A 14,316-nucleotide genomic window follows, 5' to 3' on the forward strand; every position below is an offset into this window, starting at 1 on the left:
GTGGGTTCAACCGCGCTTGAGTCTGTTTTTAGACAGATTAGACCGCGCTTGAGTCTGATTATAGAAAAATTCGACCGCGCTTGAGGCTGATCATAGGGGGTTTCAACAGGACTTGAGTCTGATCATAGGTGGATTCGACGGCAAATGAGTCAGATCATAGGCGTATTCAACAGCATTTGAGTCTGATCAAAGACGGATTCGATCGCACTTTTAACTGATCATAGGCGAATTCGGCCGCAATTGAATTTTATCATGGGCGGATTCGATCGCACTTGAGTCTGATCATAGGCGGAAACGACCGCAATTGAGTCTGAACTTAGGCGGGTTCGACAGCGCTTGAGTCTTATATTAGACAGATTCGACCGCGCTTGAGTCTGATTATAGGCGGATGCGACCGCGCATGAGTCTAATCATAGGCAGATTCGACCACTCTTGAGTCTGGTCATAGGTGGATTCGACTGCAATTGAGTCTGATCATAGGCGTATTCAACAGCAATTGCGTCTGATCATAGACGGATTCGGCCGCACTTGAGACTGATCATAGGCGAATTCGGCCGCGATTGAATCTGATCATAGGCGGATTCGATCGCACTTGAGTCTGATCATAGGCGGAAACGACCGCAATTGAGTCTGAACTTAGGCGGGTTCGACAGCGCTTGAGTCTTATATTAGACAGATTCGACCGCGCTTGAGTCTGATTATAGGCGGATGCGACCGCGCATGAGTCTAATCATAGGCAGATTCGACCACTCTTGAGTCTGTTCATAGGCAGATTCGACCACGCTTGAGACTGATCGTAGGCGTATTCGACCGCACTTGTGTCTGATCATAGGCGAAATCGACCACGCTTCAGTATGATAATATGCGGTTTCGATCGCACTTGAGTCTGATCATAGGTTGATTCAACCGCAATTGAGTCTGATCATAGGCATATTCGACAACGCTTGGGTCTGATCTGAGGCAGATTCGACCGCACCTGAGTCCAATCACAGGCGGAATCGTCTGCATATGAATCCGATCATGTGAAGATTCGACCGCGCTTGAATCTGATATTAGGCGGATTAGACCGCGCTTGAGTCTGGTCATAGACAGAATTGACCGCGCTTGAGTCTGATAATAGGCGGATTCAACAGCTCTTGAGGTCTGATCATAGGCATATTCGACTGCGCTTGGGTCTGATCTTAGCCAGATTCGACCGCACTTGAGTCTAATCACAGGCGGAATCGACTGCACTTGAGTCCGAACATGTGCGGATTCCACTCCGCTTGAATCTGATTTTAGGCGGATTAGACCGCGCTAGAGTCTGATCATAGGCGGATTCGACCTCACTTGTGTCTGATCATAGGCGGATTCAACCGCTCTTGAGTCTGATCATAGGCAGATTCGACTGCGCTTGAGTTTGATCATAGGCGGATTCAACCGCACTTGAATCTGATCATAGGTGGATTTGACAGCTTTTGTGTCTGATCCTAGTCAAATTCGAATGCAACTATTTCAGATAATAAACAGATCGAATTCAACTGGGAACGCAAGTGGATCTAATCAGAAATGTTATCGAGAGCAAGAAAGGTGATAATTGCAATAATTGATTCAAGCGCAGGTCGGTACGTCTGAGCACGAAAACAGGTCTTTTCAAGCGCACAGAAACTGTCAAACGCAGTTGGGTACGTTGATCAGGAAAACAGATCTTTTCGAGCGCAGAGAAGCTGTTGAGCGTGCTTCAGTTTGGTCAGAGATGGATTCGAATGCACTTCGAGCGCACGGAAACTTTCGAGAGTGTTTGAGTCTGATCAGTAGCACTTGCGGTCTGAGACGGTCTGATCACAGGCACTTTCAGTCTGGGACGGTCTGATCATGATTATTACGAGCGCACACCTCAGTCTGGAAATGATTACAACGATCTGAAAACTGTTGGGGGGATGTCCAAGTTGTTGCAACCATGTAACCAGCTGTTTACTCTTGAGTTTTCCCCACGCATTCTGCTCCTTCCCGGGTCGAGGTTTGGCGGTGAATTTTCGTAAGAAATGCGGTGAAATGCGGTGAAAAAAAAAATAATTTTCACCGCGTATTTCTTACATATTTTTGCGGTGAATGCGGTGAATCGCGGTGAATTATTTTTTTTCACCGCCTTCTCAGTATTCTCAGAAAAAAGAACCGTCTCCACACGGTTTCGAACCTCTAACCTCCTGCATGCCTTCAACTGATTAGTCCACTGCGCCAACTGTCACTTGCTTCCTTTAAATTTCTTGTGAATTTAAATAAGATTGAGTTAGCTTTGGAAATCATATGCGGTAAATTTTTGTAAGAAATGCGGTGAATTTCGCGGTGAATTTTTGTAAGAAATGCGGTGAAATGTGGTGAATTATTTTTTTTCACCGCATTCACCGCTTTCACCGCATTTCTTACATTAATTTGCCACAAAAGTCGATGCGGTGAATTTTTGTAAGAAACGCGGTGAATTTTGCGGTGCATTTTTGTAAGAAATGCGGTGAAATATTTAATTTCACCCCATTCACCGCAATCACCGCATTTCTTACAAAGATTCACCGCATTCACCGCTTTTCTTACAAAAATTAACCCAAAAACCTCGACCCGGGTTTTTACAGGTTTCTCCTGTTCATTACGCTCAGAAACTTGTTTTTCCTTTTCCTGCTGCGAATAATCAAATTTTTATACCAATTTAAATGGCATGGCATGATTGCTGCTTCTACGATTTAAGCCCTGACAATGGTGTGGAATATTATGTGCTTCTATATTCAACACAGGTTCCCAGAGCTCTAATTGGTAAGACAGAGGACTGGGCTAGATTTTACGGATTATTCAAATACGTTCCTGATTTCTTCTCCTATTGGTCACAAATATTTCTAATGCTTGCAATGGCGGTTGAGCGGTACTTCCTTATTGCTCGTGGGACTGAAGCTAAGTCACTTTTCACCCCAAAGCGGAGGAAAGCTCTCTATGCAATCACACTTTCTGCCTGTATTGCCGTTCCTACAGTCCATCTGTTTGACTTTGCGGCAAACTCAACATTGGCAATCGACTGGGAGGAGATTACACCCATGACAGAAAAGGTGAGTAGTCTCATTTAATAACTGGATTGAGGTGTTAGCGCTAAAAATTGCCTGTACCGAACTACAGAAAAATTCTCTGATAAACATATTTTTCAAAACTCAATCCTGCATTTTAAGACAACAGTGAGATGAAAACTACAAGCATACAAGCGATTAAAGAAAACTGAAGGTAATTTGATAGCCCCATCTATTTTGATGGAAAATTATCCTTAGCAAGAAAGCAACACTCAACAACAATACACGACCGTAATAAGCTCGTTTGGACTACAAATTAGAAAAATATCATTTTAGTAACAAAAACCATAGCTATATTGAAGACATTGAACGAAATCTAAGAAAACGTTTAGATATCTGTTAAATTTTTTGCAGTTAGTTGAAAATTTTGGGTAGTTTCCACGCCTAAACATTCACCATAGAAATTAGGAGAAACAAAATTTACCCCAAAAGAGACTCTTTAGGCAGTCAAAATGATCATAGCATCTAGGGAACAGCTTGCGAAACTATTTTTCTAACTAATGGTTCGATTTTGGTTAGAGATAAATCAGCTAAAAGTCTTCTAATTTTTCGCAATCGAACTGAATATAATTTCTTTTTCAACCCTACTTTCTTAGTTCTTTTTCTTAGAAATGCTACATGCACTGAAAAGAACTCATTCGTCTCTGTGGTCTTTGCTTTTTTCCCCAGTTCTGAATCTGAAGACTCAGTCTTAATGTGACTCAGTTTTACAAGGCCATGGTTTTTATTTCCCATCTTTAAAACTACTACTCTAAAGTCCAAATTCACAATTTTAGCGAAAAACACTAAAAATGGCGATGTTCACAATATTATCCAAAGACGCTAAAAATAGCCGTTTTTCACATTTTTAGCAAAAACAATAAGTTAGGCAATTAATAAAAACGAAAAATTTTCTCAAATTTTCCCATTACATATATCCATTAATCACTGTCAAACATGTAGCACAGAAATTGAAAATACTAACAAACACTACACAAGTAAAATAGAGATGGATAAAGTTAAAAAACAACAAAATCAAGAGAAAAGACATGAACTAGATAATTTCATATAAACGTCTACCTTATAGCACAAATAGTTGCAATAACCCCACCATGCAAGTAAAAACAAATTAGCCAATTGGAGTCAACATTAGGACTTTTTGTAGAGATTAACATTCAATAATCGTAAAAAAAGAGAAAATATACCGCTCTTTCACAAAATGCACACCAGTTTGTTACAATGCGCACTAAAACAATTTAGAAAACTCAATGAAGGACATTCAAAGAGAGAATATGGTTGCATGATACAAAATGAATAGCAAGATCATTCCATATTTCATTTTTTAATTATGTTGCTGTAAGCCAGAGAGAATTACCATTTAAGTTTCTTATATCATCATTTTTTTAAAGAATAGATGGTCGCTGATTTTTAGAAAGACTCTGTTGTATGTTAAAGAGAGAACAAAAACGAGTGATTCTGACTTAAAGAAAAACACAAGGGTTAACTTCGTTTTCGGCAAGGAAAAAACGAAGATACCAACGATATCTTATGATTGAAAACCGACAGTTTCTCTACTAGGGGAGTTCATACTTGCCAAAATTTGGCCAAAACTTCGATTTAGGGTTCAAGTGTTAGCAAATAAACGGATTTTGACTAGCAAAGCGTTAACTCACGTGTGGAAAACGAGACTGCTAACTGTGAGACTATCGTAATTCCAGATGAGGAGATTCAAAGATGTCCTCGGTTTGCATATATTCCAACAGCTCTCATCAAAAATATTTAAAAAAATAAACTGAACAAGGAGACTGGGCATCATAATATTCCAAACTCGATCGATCACATTTTTCACTTAGCTGTCTACCAAATAAGAAAGAGATTTTTCCCATTTGAATGTCGTTTATTGAAAAACCTAAAAATTTATTGATCAAAAATAGTCGGTAAATCTTTCAAACGATCACTTTATTTTGAAGGAACCAACAAAAGACAGAAAAAAGCCTTACTAGAGCACCAATGATACGTGCCATTAATGATACTTAGAGAAAAGATAAACAACAAATTACAAAAAACAACAACAAGCAACTTAAACGACGACCAAAACTCAATTCCATCTTTTTTTAAACAACAAACTCAAAGTAGTGTTATATAAAACTAAACTGAAGTATTTAACTTGCATTTTTCGGAAATATTGCGGGACCTGTCTTCATTGCCCGATGAAACGAATCCCAAAATTCTTGACAAGTTCCTGTTTTGTTCCCGGTAAGAAAAGAAGAAATCTTACAAGGATCCTAGTGGGAAACTTATCAGGAAATGTAGGTGGTGGTAAGTATGTGCAATTTCTCACTTTTTCCACTAGGAAAATTGAGAAATGTCAGAATCCTAATAAGAAATATGGGAGAAAGCAAGATCTCAGTAGGAAAGTTCAGAAACAAACTGGGTTCTTAGCAAGAATAAGCAGATTCCTAATAGGAAAAACAGGAATCTCTGTAAGAAAAACAGGAAGTTAATAGGTTTCGTAGCAAGACAAATGGTATTCTGTAAGAAAAATAGGGAATTAGGAGCTTTTGTAGCATCGAAAAAGCGGTTGGGCTGGGTCCCAGATGGACAGGGACCAAAACAAAAAGAAACAGAGCACATGAGAGCAGAGAAAGAAGAGGGTGGGGTGGGTCCCAGTTAAGCCGGGACCAAACCAAAAAGAAGGAGCACATGAGAGCAGAGAAAGACAGAGAAAGAAGGGGGTGGTTGAGTCCCAGTTAAGCCGGGACTCAAACATTGCAAACAAGGGACACATGAGATGCAATAGATGGATGATTTTGATGCAACGATAGGAGCTGCTGGCTATCGGGACACCAAAACCACCCAAGCACATGCACCTCAGAAAAAGAGGGGTGGGTCCCAGTTATGCCCGGACCAAAACATTTTGTGAGAAAAGCAGTCGAAAGTTTTTTTCCGAGCAGGGAATTACGGAAAAGTTGGTGAAAGTTTTTTCTGAGCAGGAAATTACGGAAAAGCGGTTGAATGTTTTTTTCCGAGCAGAAATTACGGAAAAGCGGGTGAAAGTTTTTTTTCGAGCAGGAAGTTACGGAAAAGCGGGTGAAAGTTTTTTTTCGAGCAGGAAATTACGGAAAAGCGGGTTTTAATAAGATAATCAGAATCCTAGTGAGATTATTAGGAATCGTTGCACCGGGTGACAAAAATTAACAATTACACCAAAAAACAGAAGCAAATATAAGAAAAAACGTTTAGAAGTTTTGAAAACAGAAAACAATTGATGTCAAAATCATGAAAACCAATAGCTATGAACTGAAATCATAAAAGAGCTTCGTCTATTCATCCAATGGAACTCATTGAGACTTCAGATTCTCCAGAAAGTCAACCAACCGCAAAAACCACGAATATAAAAAGGGAAAAAATAGAGTTAAATTTCACATGACAAAGGCGAAGAAGCCGATAAAATTATATTCTATTGAATGAAAACATTACTATTATGAATTAGCGATTTTTTAGCACACTAATGGCCAAAAGTCACTTGTTATAACTGTTTCACAGATGTAATACTTGCACAAGACAGCACAACAGAACACAAAAAATGCGAAAGTGTTTCAATAAAGGAAAAAAAGAATGGGAAAACTCGTATTATTAAAGCCAAACAATCTTCATTAAAAAACAAAACAGCAAGGACTATTAATCGTTAGAACAGAAAATTATTTGAACTGTTAGCCAAACAGCCAATTTAAAAGGAAAATTAATCTTATCAAAATAAATGCTGAAATTTGAGGTAAATTTGCAATAAACCAATAGCTATCAACTGAAATCTTTGGATAGTTTGACTAATGGTTCCCGGGATAACAAATGAGAACTGACAAATGAAATAGAGTTGGTTATTTGACTATAAAAAGATAAAAAAAAGTGCTGATAAAACACAATAATTCATCGAGAACTTTACGGAAATGCATTCTTGGTGTCAAAAATTGTTCCCTAATAAAAACAATATTTAATAATCGGGCGTCAGTTGAACATGAACGGGGCCTTTAATTGAATTTAAGATCTAAATCAAGGCATCCTTTTAGGTATTTGGGACAAAAAGGATGCAGATATATTTTAATAAGGGCAGAGCCAAAATTCAATTCGAATTCATATTAATTGCAAAAGTCCACAAGGGGAACAAAACTGGCCATGCTACCGCTACAAGACTGATAAAAACACAATTGCTACAAATAATTGAGTAATAGATAATTTGGGAAAATAAAATTTTAATATATTCAAAAAATTGCTGCTTTTTGATGAACATTGATTCGAAATAGCGAAAAGCAGACAAAATGTTAGTTTCCGATCACTCTCTTAGAAACCGGTGATAAAAATAGCCCATGGTCTGAGTGAAAAGTAATTTTGTTGGAAGTTTTTTTGTTGGCAGTATTGTTCAATCTGGATAAAGTGGGCTATTGATAAAGACAAGGTAATTGAAGCAAATTTTGTTCCTTCTTTCATAGAAGAAAAGTCTTCTCAAATAGTTAGCTAAAATGCTCGTTTCAACAATTTCGGAATTCTCCTTTTTGTTGAGACATTAAACCAATGAGACTGTTAATTTTTTTTAATTTTCTGCGAAAATGATTAGAAAGTGAACAAAAAAATTGAAAGATATAAAGAAAACAATGGAAGTGAGGCTGATGTTCAAAAATTTTTAAGCATAGACAACTCGTTTGAAAAAATTCAAAAAAAACTAACTTGATATTCTATGAGCAAGAAGTTTTCAACGGAACCCAACAACAACTCTCTACGTTGAATACATCAATCGGTGAGAATCGTCTGAAGAAAAAAAACCAGTTTAGCATATAGTTTTTCCCCCACAAAAGGGTCGGAATAAATATTATGCAAACTTCGCAAATAAAATAGAGTTAAGCATCTAAGGCTTACTTCAATTCTACCTGCAGTTTACAAAACCAACTTAAAGAGAAGTTCTCACTGAATTCTTCACAAAAAACTTTTAATGAATATCTGATTGAAAAAAATAAAATTTAACTCTATTAAAAAATGCGCTTTATGTTTTTGATCCTATTCTATGAAAACAAGCAGTCAATTTAATCTTCTCCTTAACCTAAAAAATTTATTAAAGTTTTTGTGCAAATGGCGTACAATTAAACAGTTTCTTGTCTTCTTAATGCTGGAAAATGAAAACAAATAAGAACAGCGAGGGAAAAATGACTAATTACTGTCGAAGTTTTACACAAAAAAAAACGAATTTCTTGGAAATCATTTATTAGTGCTCACTTTTCGTGCAGAGGGATTTTTTAGAAATTAATACAGCAATTACTGTTTCGACAGTAATTGAAAACCCAGTACTCTCTAGTCCTATCTTTTTGATCTAGCTCTAAAAAATTTAAAAATATTTACAGCAGTTATATCAAAATTTCACAAAAAGTACTTTTAAAATAAATTTAACCTATATAATGACCATAACTTATCACATTAAATACTTTTCTTAAAAATTTATTTGGTTTTGTTATTCTCTTAAATAAAACTGTTTTAGAAAGTTACGTTTAGAAGGTACAAAATTTCAATTCAAAGTGCAGTTTGCATAACTATGCGCTGTGTAGTTAATTAATCTGGCAATGCCGGCACACTTTGTTGTTTTTGAGGTCGGATTACTAGCTACTCAAACGAACATTATTTACTTGCTTTTTGTGGATTCTAAGCAGCGTAGCGTGTTGAAATTGGATACCACAAACTTAGGAATATTGAAACTCTAAAGTGAAGAATATGAGGGACACATTGGGCCCCCGGGCCGAGGAATGAGCGGAAAAAAAATGCAAGAAATGAGCGGAATTTGATCGGACAGTTTAGCAAAATCCGCTCAAAGCCCTCCAAGTTCCACAAAATTGTCTAATTTGTCATTTAATGGAATTCTGTGACAAAAAATTAAAGCAATTTCCGAACAACTTTTTTGTAACTATATTTCACTGTTTCAGCCAATTTTACATGTTTTAAGGTACCTATTGTGGAATACGAAGCTTGAAATGGACCAAATGGTCCGTCCGAATAGGGGCGCTAGTCTGTATTGCCCGGGTCGAGGTGTCACCGCTAAAAATCGCTAAAAGATGTAAGATTTGCGGTGAATTTGAGTAAAAGTGTAAGATTTGCGTTCAATGCGATGAATGCGGTGAAAAAAAACTTTTAAGCGGTGAAAATTTTTTTTTCAGCGCTTAAGCGGTGAAAGAAAATTTTTCACCGCTACAAGCAGGATGCGGTGAAAAAAATTTTTCACCGCTACCACCAGAATGCGGTGAAAAAAAAATTTTTCACCGCTACTAGCAGATTGCGGTGAAAAAATTTTTTCACCGCTAAAATCGCAAATCTTACAAAAATTTACCGCTCTAGTTTCAACGCTTATCTCATATTCACAGGAAATATCATTGAAGTAAGTGACAGATTGCGCAGTGGATTACGAAGTTGGTCACACGCATCAGGTAGAGGTTCGAACCCTTGTACGGCAGTTTCTTTTTTGTAAGAATTCCGGTGAATGCGGTGAAAAAAAATTTTTCACCGCAAAATTCAACGCTATTCTTACAAAAATTCACCGCTTTCAGCGCATTCAACGCTAAAAGATGCGGGCGCTTTGCGGTGAAAAAAGTTTTTTTCACCGCTATTCACCGCTAATCTTACATTATTTTTTGTCAAAACCTGGACCCGGGTGGGTATCTAAATAAATTGTAGAACTCTTTTATTCATCCACTTGAAGTTTCTTTGGAACAAAAAGAGAAGAATTGTTTGCACACTATAATTTGTTCTAAAAAGGTTCTCTTGAGATCGAAGCCTTAGCTCAAAAAATTTAATCCATTAGGAAACCCGGAAAGAGTACTCAAAAAAGTGGTATCGTTTTTTCTGCGTATAGTATTTCATAATTCTCTGTAGTCTAAACTACAGAAACGTTTTTATTATCTTTTTCTTTCAAAAAGCGTTAAGGCGTGAGAGCAAATTCAGCAAAATATGAACACCAACATAAATCTCTGTCCAAATTGATGCTTTTTCAGTAAATATATTATACAATTCAAGCGCTCTCATCTGTTGTCTTTTAGAAATAGATTGCCTGAGAAAGTTTTCCGTAAATGTTATATAAAACTTTCGTTACGAAAAAAAATTAACTTTGCCAAAAATGCCCTAAAAAATTTCTGCAATATTTAAGAAATTTTTCTTTAAAAAAATTATTTTGATTCAAATACACTTGTGCCTGACTTGTTCTTTCTCGATTCATGAGCATGGATAGAATATTCACACCCGTGGACTAGAAATCGTTGAACCCGAGATATTATTGAAACTGTCTCAATGTTATTTGATTGAACGATCGAAAATTGATGTGAAGTCACTGTGATATCATATAATGGAAAAAAAGAAGATGAAGATTAATTCATAATACAAGAAAAACTCCTAAATTTAATGTAAACAATCAAAAAGGTAGAGAATTATGCATAATAATCGAAAAACAGACATCTTGCGTTTTCCGGTTTTGAAAAAAATTTCACGGAAAAAAGAACTTAATTGTAGATAGGAAACAACCCCCCACGTAAATTAAACCCCCACCCTTATATAAACCCCTACTTGACTTTTAACGTGGTGCGCATTTAGCGCATTTAGCGCTATGGTCGTGCCTTAGCGGCCCTTGGGACATGATATGAAACAATCACAACCGATCAATTTATCCTGACTAAAATTCAAATTTAAAATTGGGGCTTTGCTGCTGTGGGTTTTTTTCTTATCTGAAATAATGTGGGGGTTTTTCTCCGTTGGGTTTAATTCCTAGACCCATTTTTTCTTAGAAATTTTTCCTCCAAACTTCATCAAATCAATTTGGTGTTTTGGTTACCGAAGTTGTTGAGTGAGTTCCTGAGTACTATTGAATAACTTAATGATGATAAAAAATGCTTTTTCAGAGCAATGACACGAAACCTTCAAGAGTGTTCGGAAAAAAGCGGAAATTCTAATGTATAACTTTTTCTTTAAGATGCCACAAATGATTTGAATTACTCGAAACTGATGTTTCTAGTGAGTAGTGGATAAAAGGGGGGTACCGACCGGCCACCCGATTTGTCTCATTTCCCAACAAGCTTTCCGCGTATGGGGAAACGGGCGAAATAGCGCGTCTAATCCGTACCCCGTTTTATTCTTTACTCTTTATTCAATCATATACATTTTGAAACTATCATTTATTGTCCCACTTAGAGCAATCCACTAATCGATACCCTCTTTTATCCACTACTCTCTATTCACTCAAATACATTTTAAAAATATCATTTTTTGTAACACTTAGAACAATCCACTAATCGCTACCCACTTTTATCCACTACTACACCTACAAATTTATTCATCACGAAACGCTGACATTTTCCTTTTTTCCTAAAAATAAAAAACTATTCCCAAATATAAATAATTTTTTGACCTCAAATATTATATCTATATACATGATCTTTAAATCTATCCCTAGTATGGCTAAATCTATATCAATGTAAATAAATACAGAATCTGAAGTCATTTGTTTTAAACCTTAAAAAATATGTTTATCAAGGTTACACATACTACAAGTTAAATATAACTCCGCTTCAAAAAAATGTTTACTCCTATGGTCATTTCTATCTTTCTCTTTAATGACCGCTTTACATATAAAACATTCAAAAAGTTGTTTTCTACATTTATAACAACATTCTTCCCACTGTTTATCTCTACAATTGGGACATTTTTTATCTCTACAATTTGACATTTTGTATTTTAAAAATTAATTTTTCCCCTAAAAATGGATATCAACAAAAGCAACGATTGTATTATCTGCCATTTATCTTTCAATTCAAGAAAGAGTTTCTTAATAACACTCTATCAAGCGAATACTTAGAAAGAACCAGAGAGCTGATTGATGATGAAGATGGAGCTGAGACTAAAACTGATAATAAGACTAAACTGCAACTAAACCTAAAACTGAGACTAAGAGTGTAGCTGAGACTAAACCTAAAACTGAGACTAAGACTAAACCTAGAACTGAGACTGATGATAATTTTTATACTAGAAATATGTACATGTATAGAACGTAACGAAACATAATGAAGAAACGTAGCATTTACTAATCACTAATATAGTCATAATAGAACTTACCTAGAGGATACTGAAGACTATGATTTAAAGTGAGAAAATGGTATGAACTTGAGAGAATTTTATATTACTGATAAAGCTGGAACTTACATTGAAGATATAGATGAATTAATTAATTACTCAGTAGGAGAAATTTAAAACTGTTACCAGTTTACAAAAATTATGAGTTTTAAATATAAGATTGCAGCATAGTGTGAGTACAAGAATAGAACTAAAGAAGAAGTTAACATCACAAAAATTTTCTTCAACACCGACTATAATTTTAATAAGTCTATATATGATTACGTCGTCTTCAAACAGTAGCTAGATTCTGAAAAAAAACAATTGGTTTTGTTTACGAAATTGAATTTCTTGGAGTAAAATGTATTAAGTTTATTATTGAACCAACTAAAGCATCTATTGGTAGTTATATAGATTTACGAACAGATCTAAAAATTTCAAAATCAATACTAAACTTACGTAATTACAATTATAACAGTCTAAAACTATCTATTACCACATGGCTACATCCCGCTAAAGACCCTGCAACTAGTGAAAAAAAGTATGTAAAAAAACTATTTGTACCGCGACAACGACAAGAAGAGGACTTTGCCTATATAATAAGAGTACAAATATTTTATAATATTATCTATACACCATTAGCTATTTAAACCAGTCCTTGTAGGTAATAAATATAAAAAGTGTCCGAATATTAGTTTGGGTAAATGGTGGTCATCATAAATACTATTTTTGTAGTAGATGTACATATTAGTTTTATTCACAAATTAAATATAAAAATCACATATGTAGCGGCTCAATTAAACCAGAGATTTTGTGCCATATGAAGAAACATATAACTTTTAAAAATGAACACAAACGTCAAAAAAAAATTAAACTGCCGATATAGAATGTTGTGTTTTCAACGTCACAGAACATACTAACAAATATGTAATAGCTGAACATACATCAATATTTGTAGGCTATATGTGTCGAAGAACGGAGCAAGTCCCGATCAATGGAAACTTCAAATACTATTTCGATCTTGACTGTATCAAAAAATTTGCCAGAGATCTATTAGAAATGGAAAGTGAGAATAATTCTAAGTACAACAAAAAGATGAGATTAACTACTGAAGATGAGCTGCACCATAACGCTGATACTATACGTCATATTTGTAGAAAAAGTTGTTTTAATAAAGTAAGAGATCACTTTAATGAAACTGGTAAAAATATAGAGGGCCAGAATGTAAATATGTAATCTAAGATATAAACAAGAAAACTTCATTCCCGTTATTTTGCAAAATGGCTTTGACTATGATTTCAATTTATTATATAGCGAACTGATTAAACAAAATAATGACAAAAGAAATGTAGATAACATACCACTAGCTTCTGGCAAGTCTAAGATGTTTAGTTCTGGTATCATAAGTTCTTAGATAGTTCTAACTTCTTAGCTATTCCACTAGATGAAAATGAAAAATGTACGGTGTAAAATTAAAACACCAATCCTAATGAATACTTTAGTTTAGACTCCGACCAATAACTTATAGGTAATCTGAAAAAAGAAGACTTCGAATCCTCTCTCTCTCTCTCTCTCTAATAAATTACCAACACAAGAAGTAAATATCTTTAATAATAAAAACTGGTAAAGATCTAACTGTAGAGTTTTTACAGAATGATGTGGAAAAAATAGAATATTGCAAGAATTAAAATTTTAAAATAAGTATGTATGTATTCAATGTCAATCCTCTTCAAATCTTCCCGGTTATTGTTTTGATTGTTGTTTAATGTCAAATGGTACTTTGTTAGATACATTACAAGATAAACAATTGATAGATGATTTTTTTGAGGTAATGAGAGGAGGTATATGTGGTATAAAGGGTAATAGATTGGTTAATTATAGTGAAAGTAGCAAGACCATCTGGTACATAGACGCAAACAACCTATATGGCTATGCAATAATGCAAAAGCTACCGTATGAAGACTTCAAGTACTTTAACACATCTATAGATAATATATTAAATACTCCAGATGATATTGATTATGGTTATTATATAGTTTGTGTTATTGAGTATAGTGATGCCTGTAAACTTAAAACAGAGCAACTATCTCTAATGCCTCAAAAAAGAAAGATAAACGACAAT

At 35.3% G+C, this 14,316-nt stretch overlaps 1 protein-coding gene across 1 annotated transcript in view; it reads left to right on the top strand.

Annotated features, from left to right (window-relative positions):
* The first annotated feature begins 2,645 nt into the window (after nt 1-2,645).
* Nucleotides 2,646-14,316, top strand: part of LOC142340349 (uncharacterized) — a 67,945-nt gene continuing 56,274 nt past the window's right edge. Inside the window, exon 1 of the mRNA XM_075390923.1 lies at nt 2,646-3,071. Within this exon, the coding sequence (XP_075247038.1) occupies nt 2,685-3,071 (387 nt within the window). The 5' untranslated portion in view covers nt 2,646-2,684. The remainder of the gene's footprint in view (nt 3,072-14,316) is intronic.

Source organism: Convolutriloba macropyga, chromosome 5 (assembly GCF_964194025.1).
Source record: "Convolutriloba macropyga chromosome 5, txConMacr16.3, whole genome shotgun sequence".
NCBI classification, from domain to species: Eukaryota; Metazoa; Xenacoelomorpha; order Acoela; family Convolutidae; genus Convolutriloba; species Convolutriloba macropyga.